At 42.6% G+C, this 22,935-nt stretch overlaps 1 protein-coding gene across 1 annotated transcript in view; it reads left to right on the forward strand.

Moving 5' to 3' along the window:
* Positions 1-17,285, forward strand: part of MTMR8 (myotubularin related protein 8) — a gene marked incomplete at its 3' end in the record, with an annotated part of 59,777 nt that extends 42,492 nt beyond the window's left edge. Inside the window, exons 4-14 of the mRNA XM_058814059.1 lie at positions 943-1,100; positions 2,603-2,731; positions 4,148-4,282; positions 6,596-6,728; positions 8,126-8,235; positions 9,485-9,610; positions 11,143-11,192; positions 11,801-12,001; positions 12,352-12,480; positions 13,687-13,846; positions 17,070-17,285. Of these exons, the coding sequence (XP_058670042.1) occupies positions 943-1,100; positions 2,603-2,731; positions 4,148-4,282; positions 6,596-6,728; positions 8,126-8,235; positions 9,485-9,610; positions 11,143-11,192; positions 11,801-12,001; positions 12,352-12,480; positions 13,687-13,846; positions 17,070-17,285 (1,547 nt within the window). The remainder of the gene's footprint in view (positions 1-942; positions 1,101-2,602; positions 2,732-4,147; positions 4,283-6,595; positions 6,729-8,125; positions 8,236-9,484; positions 9,611-11,142; positions 11,193-11,800; positions 12,002-12,351; positions 12,481-13,686; positions 13,847-17,069) is intronic.
* Between the last annotated feature and the right edge of the window lie 5,650 nt (positions 17,286-22,935).

Below are 22,935 nucleotides of genomic sequence, written 5' to 3' on the forward strand. Positions count from 1 at the left end.
TGGCAGGTTTGTGGTGTTATATTTAAAAGCTGTCACTGGTTTTTGAGGTTTGAAAATTAGAGGTCTGGGTAGTGCCTGATGTGTGGGAGGTGTCACTGCAGGGGCTCACACCAGTTTCCTTTGGTCTCTACTTCACTGTGTAAATGCTGTAGCTCTTTCTTTTCTTCTGCTTCTTGTTTCTTAACAGCACATTTTTCTTGTTTTAAGATGTCTGAGTGTGCTCCCTTCATGGATTTTTTGGCAGAGCACATCATTGCTGGTTATTTGCACACATGTGATGGACAGCTCTGGGTTACCTGCTCGGTACCCAGCTGCTTTATCAGCCTCTGACAGGTTTCCCTCTGTCTCTGGAGCTGCCTTGGGAATCACCTGGATGAGTTATTGGTTGGATTTGCATTTTATGAGGAGAGGGAAGGAGGTTGGGATGGTAAATGGGCACTTGTCAGAGCCAGCCTGAAGCCTTTGTTTGGCAGACAGCAATATTCCAGACACCCCTCATGTCTTCCAGTCTCTGAATTTGTTGCTGAGCAATGATCTTACAGGTGTGCAGGGGCTGTTGTATGAACTCTCCACAGAAAACAGATCTTTTAGTCCAGGTTTTAATGGTGATGATATAAATCCCATCTAACATGCTTACTGCAGTGAATTCAGGAGGAAATCATTAGTTTAGGAAAAATTACTTCTTCCACCTTGGGCTAAAACACTTTGTTAGAATTAATGTATCTCCCTGCATTGGGGAACTGAGTATTGGAAATTCCTGAGGATTTCAGGATGACTTTCAGCACTTGGTACTATCCCAAACCAAAAATCTATAAAATTTGAGAAGTCTTAAATACTTTCAATGCTCCTCTGTAGCACTCAGTCGTTGATTTCCAGAAGTTTTGGCCTCCCTGGATATCTTTGCATCTCTAACTTGTTGATTTTTTTCTTTCCCCTTCCCAGTGAAACCTGAAGAACTTTATGCTTTCTCTTACAACCCCAAAATGTCCAAAGAGAGCCGGGAGATGGGCTGGAAGCTGATAGATCTGAAACTGGATTATCAGCGCATGGGGATCCCCAACGACTGCTGGGAGATCACAGATATTAACAAGGACTATGAGGTAATTCCTGCCCAAGGAGCCATTCCTGCTCTAGCTCCTTGTTGTTATTAATGACAGACCTGCACTGCCTCTGGGAAGGAAGGAGCTCTCTCAAGCACATCATCTTGATGGGGAGTTGCAGCTGATGCTCCGGGAGAGTCACCTTGTTGTGTTTGATCCCCCTGACAAGGGAGCAGAGCCTTGTTTTTCTGCAGAAATGTCAGCCCATCTGTTAGGCAAAGCCTCAAGTACTCTGAGCTGCTTTTGGTATTTCCAAGCCTGTCCCACCTGGCTGGTGACAGATGTGGAGGAGAGAAGGAAATGGCAGCAGTTGGGATTGGTGGGAAATGAGGCAGAGTGGAGAGGGACTAGGGAAGGGAGGAAGGGAAGACAGCAGTGGAAAACAGAGCCTTTTTTGCTTTCTCAGTTGGATCTACTACCTAAGGGCCCTCTGTCATTTCAGTCTGAGCTGCCTGCTGCTGTTATTTTCCCTGAAAGGCCAACTTGGATCTAAACAACATGAAACAAAAGCATTTGTCAGCAAGCTTGTTCAAAATCCTGCTCCACATTATTTCCCTTTTTATTTCCTCTGGGGCTCTGTGCAGTCAGACCTGGCTGTTGAAAAGCAAGGCAAGCAACTTCAAGGGAGACACCAACATATTCATAACCCTGAATCTCCTTCCCTGGTAACTTTCTTTACTTTAAGCTCTGGATTGAAGAAATACAAGCCTGTGCTGTCAGAGGTGGCTGCCAGTTTTACCTGCCTGTGCCTGTGGTGCCTGAATTGAGCTCTGATGTGAGAGGTGCTTTTTCCAGAACTGCTGTGGCCTCTCAAATCAGCAATCACCCAGAGGCTTTGCTTGCTGCAGTGGAACTCTCAGGTGCTTTAGAGTTTCCTCACAGTTTCCAGCCTGTGTTTTGGAGTTGTCAAGCCTGATTTAAAGCCAGGCTTGGAGAGCAGCTTATCTTTGAAGTCCATGCTGCACAGACTGTGCTTGTTTGAGGAGAAAGGATGAAGCTGCTCTCTGGGGATTCCACCTGAGTGTTGGAAGTGACTTCCAAGTTACATAACATTTAGAGAGAACTTTTTAAATAGTGTTAATTTCTTTTTTAGAAAAAGAATGGAAAGGAGTTCTTGCCTGTGAGGGTGGGCAGGCTCTGGAATAGAATTCCCAGAGCAGCTGTGGCTGCCCCTGGATCTCTGGCAGTGTCCAAGGCCAGGCTGGATGGGGCTTGGAGCACAGTGGAAGCTGTCCATGGCAGGGTGTGGGATGGCTTTAATGTCCCTTCCAACCCAACCCATTCTGTAAATCTAATTTAGAAACTTCCATGACATTTCTGCATTTAAAGAACTTATTTGAAGCTGCTTTGTGTCCAGTTTTTAGGTTCAGCTGCAGCGTTGATTGTTTCCTGCATTGTTTTCCTGAACACCTCGTCACCTAATAAGCTAAAGATGAATTTTTCATGAATTTTGAAGTGCTCAGGAGCAATATGTGTTTTTTTTTTGCTCTGTTCTCCCTCAGGTTTGCAGCACCTACCCTCCTGAGATCGTGGTGCCTCGAGCTGCCACCAAGGCCGTGGTGATGGGAAGTTCAAGGTTCAGGAGCCGAGGGCGGATTCCGGTGCTTTCTTACTTGTACAAGGAAAACAATGTTAGTGCTTCACTGCCTGCTGCCTGGGGGGAGTGAGGGCTCTCCTTTTTGTCCACTTCCCTTCTAATGGAAGGAAAGAATAAGATAATTATTAGATTTGAGGCCTTTGAGAACTGTGCTTCTCTTAATGGCTTTCATTCTGAGTCACAGAATGAGCTGAAGGCAAACACTTGGAATGCATCCAGAGCTCTGCCAAAAGCACAGACTTTCCAGGCTTCCTGTTGGGAATTTTTTCTTAATCAGCTTTCAGCAATTCCTTCTGATGTGGGGTTTTTTAATCTCCTCTTTAGTTATATTGAATAATATACCAAGTTTTATGTTGACTCTGCTGGATTTTCTTAGTATTGAAGAGGAGGAACCACCCTGAAATAAATCCCCACTAGTTCAGAATAAGTGAAGGTTTCATTTTTATTTTTTTCCACTGAAGACCAGAATGTAAATTTGTAACTTTGCTGCCTCAGCAGTGTTTTAGATGCTGATCTTAGGAAAATTCAGTCACAGCCAAATTGTTGTTTTCCTGAGGAAGCGTGCCTTGACCTGGGCACTGCCTGGAGCTGTGCTGGAAACTAATGAAATTTCCTTAAAATACACCCTGTGCTGCTCTGAATGTCCAACAGCAACTGATAACAAAAACTTCAAAGAATGGTTTGGAATAGAAACCAAATGGAAAACATGAGAAATTGCTGCCTTCCAGTACTTTCAGGAGGCTCATGGAAAGGAGGGAGAGGGACTTTTATATGGGAACCTAGTGACAGGGCAAGTGGGAATGGTTTTAAATTGCCAGAGGGCAGGGTCAGATGGGATATTGGGAAGGAATTGTTCCCTGGGAGGGTGGGCAGGTCTGGCACAGGGTGCCCAGAGCAGCTGTGGCTGCCCCTGGATCCCTGGCAGTGCCCAAGGCCAGGCTGGAGCACCTGGGGATAGTGGAAGGTGTCCTTGCCCATGGCAGGGGGCAGAATGAGATATTTTGAAGGTCCTTTCCACCCAATCATTCTGGGATTCCATGAACTGCTGACATTTGGGGTGGTGACCATCAGGCAGAGCAGGTGGAACCTCCTCACCCTCACTACTGCAAGTTCCCTGAATTTGTCACTTTGTGGAATCTCCCAGTGTGTGTCCCGCGACTCTGAGGGCTGTGGGGCAGGAGGAGAGGTTGAAGCTGTGAGCCCAGGGGCAGGAGGGGAGGCTGAAGCTGAGCCCAGGGGCAGGAGGGGAGGCTGAAGCTGAGCCCAGGGGCAGGAGGGGAGGCTGAAGCTGAGCCCAGGGGCACTGGGGCAGGAGCAGAGGCTGAAGCTGAGCCCAGGGGCACTGGGGCAGGAGCAGAGGCTGAAGCTGAGCCCAGGGGCACTGGGGCAGGAGCAGGGCACTGGCAGCAGGCTGACCCTGTGTCTGTGTGTCTGTCTGTGTGTGTTGCAGGCTGCCCTGTGCCGCTGCAGCCAGCCCCTGGCCGGGTTCAGCGCGCGCTGCCTGGAGGACGAGCAGATGCTCCAGGCCATCCGAGAGGCCAACCCCGGCTGCCCCTTCATGTATGTTGTAGACACGAGGCCAAAGGTACCTCCACGGGCTCTGGGCTGCTTTTGAATCTCTTGTGTGAACGTGCAGTGCTGTTTCCAGTCATTCTGTCACCATTCTGGATCAGTCAGTCCTGCAGAGGAATGTGGGATTGGGCTCCTGGTCCAGAGTGTACAAATGGAATGTGAAGTTGATCCTGAGGATTTTTGCCTCTGGGAGTATCCTGGGTTTGAGGTTTGACGAGGTCTCTTGTGTTGAGATGACCCCAAGGTGTTAGAAAGTCTCTTTTTCCCAGCCCTGAGACTGAAGAAGAAGACAGGATTCCTTGGGTCTTGTTCCCAAGGCTGTTTATTTTCTCTTATCTAATTCATTGTCTGTCTGATCCTCTGAGGTCTGTCTGGCAGGTTGGGTTGAGGGACACTGACTGCCCTTGGGGGTGGTGTTATTTTTTTGTCCTAAAAACTACCTGAACATTATTTACAATAATTTCCCAATACCTATCACCTGTGTTAGACAGTCTGTCTCTACTCTAAACCAATCCAAAAGTGCCACCATCCCAGCAGAAGATGGAGGCCAAGAAGAAGAAGGAGACAGACTGGACACACCCAGATTCTTCCATCTTGCTTCCTGAACCCCCATTCTAAAAACCCCAAAATTCTACATTTTCCCTCTGTGATAAATTCACCATCATTCTACTCAAACTCTTGTGGCTTGTAACTCTTCGCACAAAGTTGGTAATGGGCTAAAATCGAAGGTACAGGTGTCTTTGACTCTGTGCCAAGGTCTCTGAGCCCCTGCCAGGATCTGGAATCCTCCAGGGCAGCCACAGCAATGTCCTGGCTCCTGACAGGTTTGTGTTCAGGATGACCTGATGGAGCTGGCAGTTGTGAACCTGGCTGGGACAGTGAAGCATTCTCCTGCAGAGTCCTAAAGGATAAAGGAGAGAACTGGAAGTGGAGTTGGAGAGAAGCCTCAGGATTCAGTTCCACAAGGCTGAAGTGCTTTTACTGGCAGATCTGGGAGGAAGTGCAGCTGTGAAAAGCAATCCCTCCCCTTTTCTTTCCTTTTAAAAATAAGACTCACGATGGAGCTTAATACAACCCAGCCCCACGATTTGGGGCTAGAGCTTGAGAGCTGAGGGTTTATTTGAAAGGAAATACTTGCAAAATGAAAATTTTAATGACTGTCATCTTGAGAAACTGAGTTTAGAAACCAATTGCAATGATTCTCCTGTAAACATATGGATTAGAAGTGTTGTTAGAAGCCAATTAGAACACAAGGGTTTCATAGCTTACAGTTATTTAAATGCAAAGATTTCGATTATTTGAAAATGGAGCTTTCTGAGAACCTGCTTCACTGTTCAGATCTTGCAGTTATTTCATATAAACTACAAGATTAGTTAAACTGTGGCAAGGGCAAGAAAAAAAGTGTATTTTTGGGGAAACAAGGAGTGTTTCCCGCCTTGCTCCAGTGTGTATTTTGGTTTTTAGTGTGACATTCCCTGGAGATCCCTGTTCTGCCATGATATGTGCATTTCTTCTGGGACAGACAGCTGCCAGTGGCAGGGATGTGCCACTGAAATCCATCCCTGGTGGCAATTTGTGCTAAAGCATTTGGTGACAAGGGGAGAATTTATAATTGGTGGCACTTCTTGTAAGCCATCCTGTCCCACTCTGGCAGAACTGAGGCACTGGGGTTATTTCACAGTTCTAAAGGTGGCTGCACCACATCTGACTCTTCTCTCCCAAAAGCTGCCCAAATTGATAAGGAGGGGTTGAGCTGCTCTGTTTTGTGTCCCCACCAGAGATGTCCTGGTAGCTCTTGAGCTGCTTTGGGGAATGTTAAAGCAACTGATTTCCTTTCTGCTTCTGTCTTGCAGTTGCTCTGTTCTTTCTGCTCAACTTCAGTGTTTCTGTGTTTCCCTCAGGTGGTTTCATTTTCTCTGTGCATGTATGTCTGAAAATTGGGAATTCCCTTGCTATTTCTATACCATGTTTGTAAAAATGTTAAAAATTGCTTTCCAAGTTCTGCTTTCCTGTGCCTGTCTCTGAATTTCCCTAGATAAACTCAGGGCAGGTTTAGTGTCTCTGATAGCAGAAACTGGGTGTTTATACTACCCTAAGCAGGGCTTTAATGAGCCTCTGACTAATGAACTGCAGTAATTTTAATGAAACAGCTGAAAGAACTGTCTGGGAGTTGGGGAAGTACAGCTGAGTAACAGCTTTGTCCAGAACTTTTCTGGGAGATTTAAACAAAAAAAAAAAATTAAAAAAAAAAGAAAAAGAACTTGCAAAACAGCCTCTCTGAATTTTGTTGTGATTTTCTTTCTTTTCTGCTCCTTGAATTTGCCAGTTGAATGCCATGGCCAACAGAGCTGCTGGGAAGGGCTATGAGAATGAAGATAATTATGAAAACATTCGTTTTAAATTCATTGGCATAGAGAACATCCATGTGATGAGGAGCAGCCTGCAGAAACTGCTGGAAGGTGGGTACAGCCCTGGAGGGCTTTGTCTTTCTTACCCCTCTGGACAGAACTTCCTGCCAAACATCCAAATATTCTGTGCACAAACCTGTTCTGATGGAAGCAAAGTCAGCATCTTGTTTTGTTTGCTGCATTCAGGTGGCTGAAAGTGTTAATGCTGTTAAAATGCTTTCCTGCTTGACATTTTCTTTGTACTTGGTTTTATAGTGGTTCAAAAATAGCAACTTACACTAAAAGCATTCCTTGATGAATGTGCTAAATTAATAGAAAAAGGTTAGAGAAATATTACATTTTACAGCTAAGCCAGTCTCATTGCTGCTTCATGACTTATTGAAGGAAAACCAACAGAGGTTGTTCAGAAATGCTTTTTGGGGTTTGCTATATTTGGATTATTGACAGTATTTCTGAGTTGAGATGCATGATCTTCCAAAGACTTGAGTCTCATACATACTTCATTCTGACTTTTCATTTATTTCTGATTCCTTTTAACCAAACTCCTTTAAAATGTATTAAATTAATGTTTTAATATATAAATATATGAAAATGCAGAGTAATTAAGCTCATTGTGATCATAGGGAGGAATGCAAAGCACAGCAAAAGAGTCACCTGAGATTGGGAATTGAGAGGGTAATGAGGCCCAGAGTTTCATTGATAGAATTTTGGACAATTGTGCAATTCCAATCCTCCAAAATAGGAGTTTAATATTTTAGTAAGCACCATAATGCTCATCTTTTTTCCAAAATAGTTGGGTAATTGGTGTTCCCAGGTGGCCCTGCAGGATCCATGGTGACCTTGAACACAAATGGGGCTGTTCCCCCCCCAGAAGAGTGGCCTGATCACAACTCTGAGTCCTCAGTTGCCTCTTCCTGACAGATTTATTGTGTGCTGGGAGAAGAGGCAGAATAAAAACTTGTTTGCTCCCATGTTCTTCTCCAGCAGTGATAAAATCTCATTCACTGGGGCTTGTGGAGTGTTCTGAACTTTATTACTCCAAGTGTTTTTTCTGCTGGGTTTCATTAGAGCAGCTGAGTTGCCTTCAAGGTTAGATTTGTTATTTCTGCCTCTAAATTAGAGAGAAATAACTTCAAATCTTTGGCAAGTCAGTGAGTGGTGGTAGATGTGATGGTGATGTAGAGTGAAGCAACAGCTCTTTGCTGGAAAAACCACAGCTGAATAAATAATGAGTTACCCTTTAAACAAAGAGCAGGAGGAGATTTGCAGAGCCTCAAATTTGTGAGAATCGCCGGTTCTCACAAAACCAGCGATTTTTTTGTTATGAATTTTAGATACACAACAGTTAGTGTGTCCTTTAGACAGGATATTGTTGCAAGCACTTTAAATATTCAGGGGCATGGTGAGGAGTGCAGGGGATGCTGTTCTGACTCTGTGTGTGCTCCCAGTGTGTGAGATGAAGTCTCCCTCCATGAGCGATTTCCTGACGGGGCTGGAGAACTCGGGCTGGTTACGGCACATCAAGGCTGTCATGGATGCAGGTGTCTTCCTGGCCAAGGTAAAGCTGCTCACCAGAATGCCTCCTGCTCTGCTGGGCACTGCTGCAGGGCTGGGAAGGTGGCTCTGAGGAGAAGGTGTTGTTCAGGTTGGTTTAATCTCTCCAAAAATGTTGGGTTGTGCAGCTGCTGGGCAAATACAGGTCCTGTGCCATGTGTCAGGACTTTCTTAGCTCTCACGTGAAACATAAGATCACAAAATGTGAATAAATTACCTTTATAGACCTTTATATATAGCAGTGCAAACAACTAACCCTGTGCTCATTATACACCCACTGCTCTGCTTGAATTGAGGGATTGTTTTGACTGATTTGTTTTCTCCTGGTTTGATGTGGACACTAATTTTGATTGTTCAACACAGTCCTCATTTCTGCAGAGCTGGTGGCTTTGCAGGTCAGGCAGAAGGAAGGAAATCACTCAGGAGTAGTACAGGGTGTGCAGGAAGTATGTGGTGAGAGGAGTGAGTAGTAAATGTTGGTTATCTCACAATTTGCCCACATCAGCAGCAAGAAACTTTTGTTTTTCTCCTGCCCTAAGTGGCAGAAGGTGATGGGATAGGGGGAAGCTGGCATCAACTCTTCTAATTTAACTTGAAGTTCTAATCCCTGGGTGTCCAACTGTTTTTTACTTGTCCACCAAATTTTTTCCTCAGAGGGAAGAGCCTGGGAATCCTTGGCCTTCCAGAGATCACAGGGTGTGTCAGTGTTCGCAGGGGTTTGAGGATGAGGGAAGAGACAAGGATCTGACTCCATATTTCAGAAGGCTGATTTATTATTTTATTATATATATTATAGTAAAACTATACTAAAAGAATAGAAGAAAGGATTTCATCAGAAGGCTGGCTAAGAATAGAATAACAAGCGATGAATAACAAAGGTTTGTGTCTGGGACAGAGTCTGAGCCAGCTGACTGTGATTGGCCATTAATCAGAAACACCCACATGAGACCAATCCCAGATGCACCTGTTGCATTTCACAGCAGCAGATAATCATTGTTTACATTTTGTTCCTGAGGCCTCCCAGCTTCTCAGGATGAAAAATCCTAAAGAAAGGATTTTTCATAAAATGTGTCTGTGACAACAGGGGCTGTTTTTTACCAGCCTGCTGCAGCACTTGGCTGTAGGTGGGGCTTCTCTTGATGGACAGGTGCATTTCCACAGGCCAGAGGAGAGATGGCCCCCATTGCCCCGGGACTTGGGGTGGTGCAGGTGGGGAACAGCCTTTCCCTGAGCCCTGTGCTGTGTCCCTGCAGGCTGTGAGGGAGGAGAGGGCCAGCGTGCTGGTGCACTGCTCCGACGGCTGGGACCGCACGGCCCAGGTCTGCTCCCTGGCCAGCCTCCTGCTGGACCCCTTCTACAGGACCTTCAAAGGCTTCATGGTAAGGACATGCTGCAGTTCCAGAGCCAGCAGGCCCTGGGGAAGGGCTCGGGCCATTTCCTGGGACAAGTATGGGTGACCTACATGAAGCAGCTTTGGTTCTGTAATGAGCTGGAATTGCTGTGAGCAGCACGGCAGCAGCTGATTGACAATTCCCAAATCCTTGTTTCCTGCAATGTCTACATGGGAGCCACTAATGAGACATCTCAGCAAAGGATGCAGCTCTGGCAGCAATCCACCAAAAAGTGCTGAAGGAGTTTGTCCTGCAGGTCTCTTATCTGCTGGGATTTGAAATTGGGTGAACTCAGCCCTGTCCATCAGTCACATCTCCATCATTTCACACCTTTTTTAAAGCCATTTAGTTTTCTTTTGGCTGTTTGCTTCTAGTGCAGGCTTTTTCTTAATTTACAGCCATCCCTGCCTGAATTCAGGGCAGTCTGTGATGTTTCTTTCCATTCATCTCTGGTTAAATACCTGAGGAGCTGCTCTGTCTCAGGAGAGCTCCTTGAAGGAATCCCTGAAATCAGAACAATGCAGATTTTGCCTTTTCCAGTGCCAGGACTGTTTCTTTGCACTCCAGGCTGGTTTTATTGTTTCTATTTTTATTTCTGGATTATACTGCAGTCTTTTAACAGTTAAATTCCATCAGCACATGAAACATCTGCCTGGGTTTTGTCCCTGAACAATCCTGCATGAACTGAGAGCAGGATTTCACTCAGGAGCTGAGCAGTGACACAGACACATCCCTGTCTGTCCTCATGGTTTGTGGGCATAAGTCCCCTGACATGGGCTTATTCCTGAATTAATTCATCAGCAGTGCAAGGAATGGAAAAATTCAAAAAGCAATTTAAATGAAGTTTTCTAAGAACTCTGTTGTGAGTTTCTCCCTTCCTCCTCTTAATCTGGATCATGATAGCAGGAATTATCTTTAAATATGATCCAGCAAAGTAATGATGGATGCAGCTTTAGTCAGGTGGTTCCTTGTGAGACATCTGTAAGGAAAACAGATTCTTTTATCTTATTTTAAGGAAAACAGATAATAACAGTTATTATTTTCTAGAACTACAGGCATCTATTTAAAAAATGCCACATAGTTGTTCTGATTTCATCCTGAACTCCTCATTACACAGCTGTATTTCATGTATTTCTTTTTGTCTGTTAAACATTTGTTGAACTCCACTTGCTGATTTATTTTGCTGAATATTACAACACTCTTTTCTAAATTAAATAGCACAGTGTAATATTAAGCTGTTAATTCTTTGAGCTCAATATATTTATATATTATGATTTTAACAACTTAGAAACTCCCTCAAAATGATAGTTTTGAAATGAGTTCTGATTCCAGCAGGGCCATTGCCTTGGTAACTGGATAATCTATAAATCACAATTGCTGTTCCCATTGATTTCTGGGGATATATTCATAGCAATAGGGTCAGCAGGTTGTCAGCTTTTTAGGCTTTAACATCAAAGGTTTCATTTTGCTTTTTTAACCAAATTAATGCTCTTTTCTTAATCCCTGCTTTGAACCTGCAGGTCCTGATAGAAAAGGAGTGGATTGCAATGGGCCACAAGTTCTCACACAGGTGAGAGGGGCACATTCCTCTGGGATGGGGGAGTGAAACCAAAACTGTCTGCAGGTTTAGGGGATCCCATGAAAAATTGAAATTGAAAGGAGAAAATGTTGGGAAAACATTGGAATGGTGACACAGAGCCAGGGTCTGCTAAGGCTAAGTTATAATAACTGCTAAGTTATTTCATCACTGTGTTTTTATTGCTTTACAAAATCATGGATTGAATTCTGGGTGTTTTCCTGCCTGCAAAATTCTGTTATTTGAGGAGTGCTAATCATGGAATCACAGGACCATGCAGGCTGGAAAAGACTTCCAAGATCATGAAGTTCAGCCAGCACCCAGCACCAGCACTAACCCTCGTCCCCACATGCCACATCCACACATCTGTTGAGCATTTCTAGGGACAGTCACCCCACTCTGTCCCCTCCATAGTGCTCCAGCCAGACCTGGTAATGCTCCTGGTAAATCCCTGGGAGAGCATCCCAGCCACTTTCCCAAGATCAAAACATAAACCTGACCTGGAAGAAAAGGGGTTGATTTGGATGGATGACAGAAGGATGGCAAGGGGATGTTTTGTGGTGGGTGACAGAAGATTTATTCTGCTTTTTGCACCTCTGTAGGTGTGGCCACCTGGATGGGGACCCCAAGGAGGTGTCCCCTGTGTTCACACAGTTTGTGGAGTGTGTGTGGCAGCTGATGCAGCAGTTCCCCTGCTCCTTCGAGTTCAGCGAGCGCTTCCTGCTGGAGATCCATGACCACGTCTATTCCTGCCAGTTTGGCAACTTCCTGGGCACCTGCCACAGGGACAGGGAGGAGCTCAGGTGAGCTGGGGGCTCCTGGAGGCCACACATCCCCTGGAATGGCTGCAGAGGGGTGTGCTTTATGGATTGGAGATTGTGGATCATAACCATTTATCAAGGCAGTGTTACCCTTAACCTATGGGAGAAAAAAAAAAAAATTATATCCCTAAAAAGGTGTTTTGCTTTGGAGCACAACAAAAACTTGCAGATATCCCTGAGTGTCCATTTTAATATCCTGTGTTTATGAAATCAATCAGATCCAGCATAAAAACAATTCTTAGCTCCCTTAATCTAATTCTGCTCCCAACAGTTGCAATTATTAATCCACTTGCTGCTTTTTTTAGTGATCAGATGTTCTTTGTACTTGCCAGAATCTTTGAGAAGACCCATTCCCTGTGGCCTTTCCTCTTGCAGAGGAAGCAGGAGTTGAGAAATCCTTTGTACAGAGGATTTACAGCTTACAAAGAGCTTCAACCAAACACTCTACCTTTCAGTTTCCAGTAAGTGGCTGAGCTAAGAAGGGGAAGGAGGGGGACATTTCTTTCATTAAGAAGTCATGGTAAATCAAATAAATTTGCCCTGATTAGCTTGGTTTGTTTTACCTTTCCCCTCCATTCCTCAGGCATAAGCTAAGAGGAGCAGTGCAAAGGTAAAATAAATCCAGATGCTGTAATTTAAAATAATACTTGTAATTTGGTGTTGAGAAAAGAGGGTGGGGAAAGGCAAAGAAAAGCAGAACTTCAGACAGAACCACATGCACCCCCTGACTGCTTGCTCTGTCACACTGAAGTGTGAAACAGTTCCTCTTTTCCTCCTTTTTAATGTATATTAAGGAAGTCTTTCAAGCAAGAATTTTGGTGCCCAGTTCAGGATTTTCCCCAGGCTTTGTTTCTGCCTCACTCCTGGGCCCTGCTGAGAGAGAGGGAGATGAAAATGAGATTTTAAGTGCTGCGTGTGCAAATGAAAGTTGGGAGGTTGGGCTGATGCCTTGTGAAGGCTGGCCTAGAACAGAGACTACACAGAGCACAGAATAAAGCAGGGATTTATTAAAAGGCCTCAATGGATCCACCTTGGGCAGCACAAGAGCCCAGCCAGGGCTGCACCCAAGATGAACCAAAATGGTCACAAAATGCACAACTGGTCACAGGGTCTCTCACTGTGATCAGTTCTGCTCCATTTCCATATTGCAGTTCACTGTCCCATTCCAGCTTTAGCCCATGCAGTCCCATCCTGCTTGTTTTTCTCTCTCAGCCCAGGGTGTTTGTGCTCTTGGGCTGAGATTTGGATCATTTGTCCTTGGTCCCCAGCTGGAGCAGGAATGCAGGAATGCTCCCTGCTCTGTGCACAGAGCTCACCATCCCTTAATATGAAGCCCAGACCCTCACACCAAAGCAGCACAGAATGTGAAAAATAGAAAAGCTAAACCCTGAGGCATCAGGGCAAACTAGGGAGTGGAAGATAAGATGCCCAAGCTTCCAATAAATCTGCTATTAAAATAAAAGCATTTTCATCCTATTCTAATATTTACTGCCAGATTTTTTAACTTGAAGAAAAGTTGCCCATTGCTACCGAATTTAATAATCCAATGCCGTGGCAGGTTTTCAAATGAATTCCTAATCTTGATTTGTTATAAATAATACCCAGCATCTGTTTGTTGGCAGCGATGCCCAGCTGAGCCCCTAAGTGCTGTTTCTGGCTGGTTTTAGGTTCTGGTGTGGGATGTACAACCGCTTTGACAAGGGCATGCAGCCCAAGCAGAGCGTGCTGGAGCAGCTGCTGAGCTGCCTGAGGCACAGCGTCAGCCTGGAGGAGAGCGCGGCGCAGCTGGAGAGCGTGAGCCAAGGGGGCACAGCCGGCGCTGAAAGGGTGAACTGGGAGTGGTGTTGGCCTTAGCATGGAAATATTGTAATGGAAATATAGAAATATGGGCCGTTCATTAGAGAAATTGTACATGTAATATATAAAGATATATTATACATAAATATATGTAATATAAATATAGAGCGGAAGTATATTAAATAAATATACTGGATAAAAGTATATATAATATTAATGTAGAAATATTGGCCATTAAATAGATAAATTGTACATGTATTATATAAATATGGTACATGTATTATATAAATATATTATATATATGATATATGAATATATATCATATACATATGTAATGAAAATATATTAAATAAATATACGGTATAAAATTATACATATACATATTTTATGTAATATAAATAGACAAATATTGGCCATTAAATAGCTAAATTGTACATGTATTATAATATATATATTATACATAAATATATATAATGTAAATATTGAATGAAAGTATATTAAATAAATATACTGTATAAAACTATAATATAAATATATAAATGTTGGCCATTAAACAGATAAATTGTACATGTATTATATAAATATATTATATATATGATATATGAATATATATCATATACATATGTAATGAAAATATATTAAATATTCGGTATAAAATTATACATATACATATTTTATGTAATATAAATAGACAAATTTTGGCCATTAAATAGCTAAATGGTACATGTATTATAATATATATATAATATAACTATAGAATGAAAGTATATTAAATAAATATACTGTATAAAACGATATATATAACATAAATGTAGAAATATTGGCCATTAAATAGCAAAATTGTACATGTAATATATAAATATATATTATACATAAATATATATAATATAAAAATAGAGTGAAAGTATATTAAATAAATATACTGTATAAAACTATATATAATATAAATATAGAAACATTGGCCATTAAATAGATAAATTGTACATGTATTATATAAATACATTTTATATATAATATAACTATAGAATGAAAGTATATTAAATAAATATACTGTATAAAACAATATATATAACATAAATATATAAATATTGGCCATTAAATATAGGAATTGTACATGTAATATATAAATACATATTATACATGAATATATATAATATAAAAATAGAGTGAAAGTATATTAAATAAATATACTGTATAAAAATATATATAATATAAATATAGAAACATTGGCCATTAAATAGATAAATTGTACATGTATTATATAAATATATTATATATATGATATATGAATATATATCATATACATATGTAATGAAAATATATTAAATATACGGTATAAAATTATACATATACATATTTTATGTAATATAAATAGACAAATATTGGCCATTAAATAGATAAATTGTACATGTATTATAATATATATATAATATAACTATAGAATGAAAGTATATTAAATATACAGTATAAAACTATATATAATATAAATATGTAAATATTGGCCATTAAATAGATAAATTGTACATGTATTATATAAATACATTTTATATATAATATAACCATAGAATGAAAGTATATTAAATAAATATACTGTATAAAACTATATATAATATAAATATAGAAACATTAGCCATTAAATAAATTGTACATGTAATATATAAATATATATTATACATAAATATATATAATGTAAATATTGAATGAAAGTATATTAAATAAATATACTGTATAAAACTATATATAATATAAATATATAAATGTTGGCCATTAAATAGCTAAATTGTACATGTATTATAATATATATATAATATAACTATAGAATGAAAGTATATTAAATAAATATACTGTGTAAAACGATATATATAACATAAATATATAAATATTGGCCATTAAATAGCTAAATTGTACATGTATTATATATAAATATATTTTAATTATATATTTATATTATATATTATGAATGTATTGTATAAAGCATATTATATAAATATACAAATATACAAATATATAAATACTGGCCATTAAATGTATAAATTACACATGTATTATATAAATATGTATTATACATATATAATATAAATATCTATTATAAAATTATACATATAAATATAAATATATAAGTATTTGCCATCAGATATATAAATTATACATTATACATATATGATAGAAATATATAATATAAATCTATGCTAAAAATTTTTGCATGTATGTATAATATATAATATAAATTTATAAATATTGGCCATTAAATATATCAATTATACATATATGCTAGAAATATATAAAGATATTGTATAAATATATATATACTGTAATAATGCAATATAAATATATAAGTCTTGGCCATTAAATATGCTATATATTATAAACATATATATATTGTATGAAATTAGACTTGTAGATTAAATGTAAATATTTAAATATTGGCATTTATTTCCTCATTTCCCATCACATAAAATCAAATCAGATAAATATACTGCAAATTCATGCAAATTTATTAAACAGGTCTTAAAATAATGTAACCAAAGACATCTCTTCATATCTCTGCTAGGAAAAAGAATCCTGTTAAAATTTTAGTTTAAAAATGTGAGTGGAGTCGTTTTGTTGTGGGTTTTTTTGCCATGCACTGTTGTGGGGCCAGGATCCAAGTCAGATCATTTCAGAGTAATGCCTTCCTTACTTGGCTCCCAACATGGGTACTCCCTGTGCCTTGTCTGTTATTGAGAGCTCCATGACAATGAGTGATGCTTGTGCTGTTTCAGGCTCCTGGAGCTTTGTTCTCTGCCTGTTCTCCAGGGCACTGCAGAATCCTTGGGCTGAGGGCAGGAGATGCTGACACCAGGCCAGTGGAAATGGCAGAGGAATCAAACCCCAGCTGGGTGGAAATGAGGGTTCAGTGAAAACCTCTGTGTGATAAAATCCCCAAAACACCCCCAAACAAATCAAAATACAGTTTTTAAAATACACCAGTGAGAAGAACATCAGTGCCCTTTGCTGGGGTGATGTGAATACTGAAATGTTCAGCTTTATTCAGCTTTATTGGTTAAACACTGATGTTTGTGTAAGACATGGCAGGAATATCTGGACACAGATCCTGATGTTTGTGTCAGGCATTTGAGGATTTGTGTCCAGCTACTTCAGACCTGGAAAAGAGGCACTGCCACAGGGCTGTTGTTATATTGACACCTGGTTTTTGTCCCTCTCTGGCATCTAGGTATTAATTATTTGTTTTTGTGCCTTTTTATTTGTGCAGAAACTCCCTATCCTGGACAGCCCCTTGGCCAGCAAAGGCTGCACCTCACCCAAGGCAGGAGCTGCTGCTGCCAAAGCCCCAACTCCTCCTCAGGACTGTGCAGAGGGAGCAGCCCCTGTGCTGAGCAATGGCCCCTCCCTGGGGCAGCAGAAGCACAAGGAGAGCCCAGCCCAGCCCCAGGATCCCGGAGCCTGCAGGGAGGATGGGCAGGCTCAGCACCAGGAATGAGCTCTGGGAGCTGCTGGGAGAAGCTCTGGGGAGCTGCTGCAGCCCCCATTTGCAGCTGAGTGTGAGTAGGGGTGTGCAGGGCTGGGGAGCAGCTGCTGGGGGACACCTCCTGCAGCTCAGGTGATGCAGAGCTGCCAGGAGCCTGCCTGGCATCCCTGGGAACTTGGCTTTTCTGAGGGTTAGGGCTGCCTATGAGCTCTGCTGTTTGAGGCTGGAAGAAATCTTGCCAATTCCATGAGGAGCTGGGCAGTAACTGCAGGAGGAAGGATGCAAATCCCTCTGTTCTCAGTGGTGGTCCAAGGTCATCTTAAAACAAGAAAAAATTTCAGTCTGTCTTCAAATGATAAAACCCCCCAACCTTTCTTAGCTGTGAATGAATCTCTGCATGGACCCTTGCCTTGTAGCAGAGCTGATTCATGTTTTGTTTCCTATGCATATTTGTTACACAAAACCAAACCCCCTGTGCCTTCTCTGAGACTGTGTCCATGTCCAGCCAGGCCACTGCAGGTTTGGTGCTGGAGTTTGCAGTGTGCTCTTGGTCCTGTCTGTAGTCAGTGTTTGTGAGAGGTTTTCTTCTGCTGCAGTTTCTCCGGGGTTTTTGCTGTTCTTCTGAGTTCAGCAGCTTTTATGGAGCTCCTTTATTGATGGGAGTGCAGGGCCAGCCCATAACACATGGATTTGTGATAAGAGGGAGGATTGGAAATGAGGAAAGGCAGCAGAACATTTATGTGGAATTTTTCTCTCTTATTTTATGATCTTGGTTAAACTGAAGCAAGAGAGTAACTCTGTTCCAAGGTGGAATCATTGATGAGACAGCAGTTACAGATGGGGCTGTGTTCTGGTATTGAAATGGGGCCTGAAATGATAAAATCACTTGCTGAGTGATTCTAGGGAATGTTCAGATTCCAGCAACTTTAGGGATGTTTTGTCTGTCTCATGAACAGTATCTCTCATGGCAGTGAACTTGGGAAGAAACAGAAGCAAGGACTTCTCTCCCAGGGATTGGGGGTCACAAATGAGTGCTTGAAGGTCACCCAAAGAATCCTTGGGAGAGGCATCAGCAAAAGCAGGTTTGATATAAAAAAGTGTGACCAAATTCATTAGCAAGTTTCACTCTGTAACTTATTAAATGGTTAAAGCACACAGAGAAAAAACTAAAATAGAAAATCAGGCAATCTAAAACTACAATCAACCAGCATGGAGGCTGGGGATGGAAAAGGGTCAGGATGAAATGGAATGAAATAAAATGAGGGAGATTCTCCTGTTGAGTCACAGGGTTCAGAGTGGAGCATCCTCCCAGACTGAGCCCTGGAATTATCAGCAGTTCAGGCCTAAAGGTTTCCTGGAATCAGAGAATCACTAGCAGCACTTGAACTCAACAGCAGTGAATCAGCAGGTAAGGAATTGAACAAGGGGTTTATGTGGAATTCCCTGTAAGCACAACAGGAGCTCCCTTAGAGGCTGAACTCACAAATCCAAAGTACTCCATAGTCCAGGAGAGCAGCATTGCCAGTGCTTTGGCTCTGGCACAGCCCCAAGGACCAGGTCCAGGTGTATCCCTGGGGACAATTCAGTTCCCTGTTTATAGAGAGCTGCTTTTATCAGAGTCACTTCCCAGCCTGGCTGCAATTTGGGTCAATACCTTCCTTTGAAAGGTCAGTAACAAAAATGTTCCACTTGCCTTGTTATTCAGGCAAGAAAAATCAGATTGCAGGGCTGGTGGCTAAACCCAGGAGTTTGTACTCCAGCCCTGGGAGCAGCCAGTGTTCCTGATAAGCTCAGGGTGCTGCTGCTTATCAAGGTCAAGGCCTGAGGACATTTCTGAGATGGTGGTGAGGCCTTGGGAGCCTGGAGGGTTCCCCTCCCCAGGAAAGCTGTGCCACTGTCCTTGTTCTGTGCTGGATTGCACTGAATCCCCCTGTGCAGCTCTGTTCAGGATGCTGCTCTTTCCTCTTCTCAAGCTGTTGTTTCAGTTAGGTGCTGCCATTAAGTTTTCAAATCAGATTTGCTCTTTTATAAAAAGTTTGGAAGCCAAGTGAAAATATTTGAGCCTTCCCAATCTCCAGTGAAAGCAGAAACATTCCATTGTAACAGCAGAAAGCGCAATAACTCTGCTCGTGCGCTTTTAACCCTTGGTGAAATCACTGGGTGGATCCAGTGTCCAAAACCCAGCCCAAACCTCCCTGAGTGGCTGTTCTGGGTAAGAAAATACCCATTTTATAAAGCACATGAAAGATCTGGGGAAAAAGAGAGCACAGAGTTTTGCCACTGCCTGGAATGGCAAAGAGGAAGATTTTTAGTATTGAGGGTTTGTCACACTTAAATAAAGTTGTTAAAGAAGAAGTGGGAGCTGCAAGAGTGATTGATTAAAAATGGAACACTGGAAATACCCAGGTGTGAGTGATGGATCAGCCCTGTCTTTTCTTTCCAGGGGCAATGGGCAACATCCATCCCCAAATCTGAGAGAAAATGGGGCATAAGCCAAGACAGGCACTAATTAGGACCAGTTATTCTATGGATCATCAGTTCTTTGAATATCTTTAATAAATTCTCTCATTTTCATTAGAGATCTAAAACTGGAGAGGGTTTTGATTGACTACTGAAGGACTTAAAGGTGCCATTGGTTAATTACTGTACAAATCCATCTTGCAGAAAGCTCCTGGAAATGTTTGTATGGTGCTTTGCCTTTGGAATTGCCATTGTAGGAGTTTAATAATCTTTCCTTGTTCCTAAAAAAGTTGTCTCCACAAAACTCCAGTGTTACTACAAGTGGGTACAACCACCACCAGGTTACTCAGTGTTGTAAGCTTGGAGTAATCTGTTGCTTTTAATTTTTGGGTTTGGCACAACAGAGCCAAACCCAAAAATTTATGTCTTTCAAACCTCTTGGATTTCATGTGTGGAGTGTGAGGCAGAGGCTGCAGTGTATTAAAAGCCTTTCATGCTGGAGCTAGAATTTAGGGGCTGGAAAAGATTCCAGGGTTTCCTCTTTTTCCACAAGCCCATGGTTTGAAAACCAATGAAGGAGAAGCTTTTTGGGTTTGGTGGCAGCTCTGGGCTGTTTGAAGAGCAGAAGTGAGCAGCTGCTCAGAGCTCTGCAGTGTCCTGAGCTCAGCTGGGATCTGCTGCCCAGGAAATGTGTGTTCCCTGCCCCTGGAGCATCCTGGAGCATCCTCTGCTCCCTGGAAGTGTGGGAGCAGTGGAGGAGCTGTTACTGCTGTTGGGAATCTGCTGCTGCTGCTGGGGAAAGTTCCTTTCACTGATTGATTCCTAGGGAGCAGCTGTGCTTTGTGAGAGCAGAAATCCTGCTTTGATTTGGAGCTGTGCAGTTCTTTCCATTTGGATTCCTGACACTGGGAGAACTGGGAGGGAAGAGGGATCAGATTTGCTGCAGTTTGTGGAAAACTCTCCCTTTTCTGGAGCTGCTCCTGCCTCACCAGGACATTCCATGGCCTCACCAAGACATTCCATGGTTTCTCCAGGACATTCCATGGCCTCACCAGGACCTTCCATGGTTTCTCCAGGACATTCCATGGTTTCTCCAGGACATTCCATGCCTTCCTGCCTTTTCCCAGTGTCTCCTGTGCTACAACCAGGTGTAACCTTGTAGTGGCCTGTCATGCTCTGTGTTAAAACTCCTACTCTGAAGCACAAGAGGGACTCGTGGAGCTTCATTTGAAACGTCTTCAATGTGAACTTTGTTCTGTGGATTCTTAAATTGGGGTTTTCTTTTGCTGTTGTCACCTGTGGGAGAGAAAATCCAATTGGTGCTGTTTGCTCTGCAGGGAAAAAGGGGGAATGATTGGGTTGTCCATAGTTTTAGTTCTCCATGGCCTCTTTAGGGGTGAGGAAAAGCAGTTTGTAAAAGCTTTTAGGTCTGTTCTTGTGCTTAGTGATTGCCTTTCCAAGTGAATTCCTTGGAGTAAAAATCCACCTGCTCTGATCCAGAGCCATCCTGGCTGGGCTTGGAGGGAGCTGGGGACCTTCAGGAGTTTCCCCAGCCCTGCAGAGTGGGATTTGGCAGGAGCTGAAGGTGCCCAGAGCCCCACAGGATCTCCAGGTGGGAATGTTGGTGTGGAGCAGCCCTGGGGTGTTGTTTCCATCACCTCTGGGAGCAGAGAGCCCTCAGAGGTGCCCCCAAAGCTGAGGCAGCCCCAGGAACAGCCTTGGAAAGGGAAGAGCTCCTGTTGAGGCTCCTTCAGCTCCTGGCCTTGGGCACTCAGAGGAATTTGCTGGCAGGATGCAGTGCTGGGTACCCAGGAGTGACCAGGAACATTCCAGAAGGGTTCTCCTCTCCTCTCACCCCTCTGCTCTGGGCTGGGCTTGTTTTTATAGGGACCTCTCCCAGCTGTTCTGGTTTCCATCCTTCCCTCATGCACACCCAGCCATTCCCTGGGGGAGGAACCTGCTGTGCATGTCCTATTTGTGTTTAATTATCACCCAGCACTTGATTAATTAGCTAAGGAAGCAGGGGGTGATAAAGGCTGTGCTTGGCACCAGGCAGCCAGGTGGGCCATTCATTAGGGCAGGTTTGCTAATGACTTTAATTAATGTGACCCCCTGGGAGCTGCAGGAGCAGGGCAGGATCAAGGGCTTGTTTTTATATCATTTCTGTATTTCCATCTATTTATTGTAGCAGAAACTACTGGAGTAACTCAGCACTGGATCCTCTGGCTGGATTTTCCTTGGCATCCCCAACCTGATCCTTGTAGGAATGTCCCTAAAACTGTGTCTGGTGCTGGCTGGGAGTGTCCCTGTGGCTGTTTGTGTCTGTGTCACTGCTGGGGGACATTTGTGGGGGGAATGAGCCCCAAATGGGTCTCTGTGGGGCATTTCAGTTCCTGCACTGCTTGAAGCTGATCTTGTCTAGAGGAGAATTGTGTCTTTTCTGTTTGTCCCATGGAGTCTCTCTTGGATTGCAGGTATTTTTATTCCCTACAAAAATAAACACTTGGCCTTTTTAAAGGAAGTGGCTGCTCTGGTTATTGGGTGCTAACTCAGAACCCCACCTTGGAAAGGGGTAGTCACTTAAAGGATGTTAATTAATCAAGTGAGTGTGGAGCTACATCCCCTCTACAGAACAGAAATGGGGTGATCCCCCTAGTTTGGGGAGTGCAGGGTGTTAAAAACAACCCAAAAAGGAACATAACTAATGGGGAAAAGGGAAAATAACCAATGGCACTGTACAAATCTTGGCGTCTTCTGCAAATTGTGCTATTCTGGGTCTTTTTTTAAATTTAAATTTTCCTTTCTATGTTAAACCCAAGTGTCTCCTCAGTGTTCCCTTGCTCCTGGAGAGCTCTGTCCCTCACTCCCCTGGCCACAGGTGTGTCCAGGCTGACTTCCCCAGCTTTCTGAGGAGCAGCCAGAGCTGCTGGAAGGAGCTGACTCCCAGTTCATGGGCCAGTGAAGAGATGTTTTCTGATGGCTTCAGAGTGAGGAACCCACAGCCCAGCTGCTGGAAAAATCCTCTTTTATCCCATTCTTTTTAGTCATGGGTAGTGAGGTGTTAGAGATTTGAGTGCAGACAAATTCAGCTGAGATGAAAAGATGCTCAAGAGGGAGATTCCAGGTACAAAACTTCCCTGGGAGCCCTGGAACAGACTCCAGACCCATCAGCCAGCTCCTGATGAATAAT

Source organism: Ammospiza caudacuta, chromosome 14 (genome assembly GCF_027887145.1).
Source record: "Ammospiza caudacuta isolate bAmmCau1 chromosome 14, bAmmCau1.pri, whole genome shotgun sequence".
Lineage (NCBI taxonomy): Eukaryota > Metazoa > Chordata > Aves > Passeriformes > Passerellidae > Ammospiza > Ammospiza caudacuta.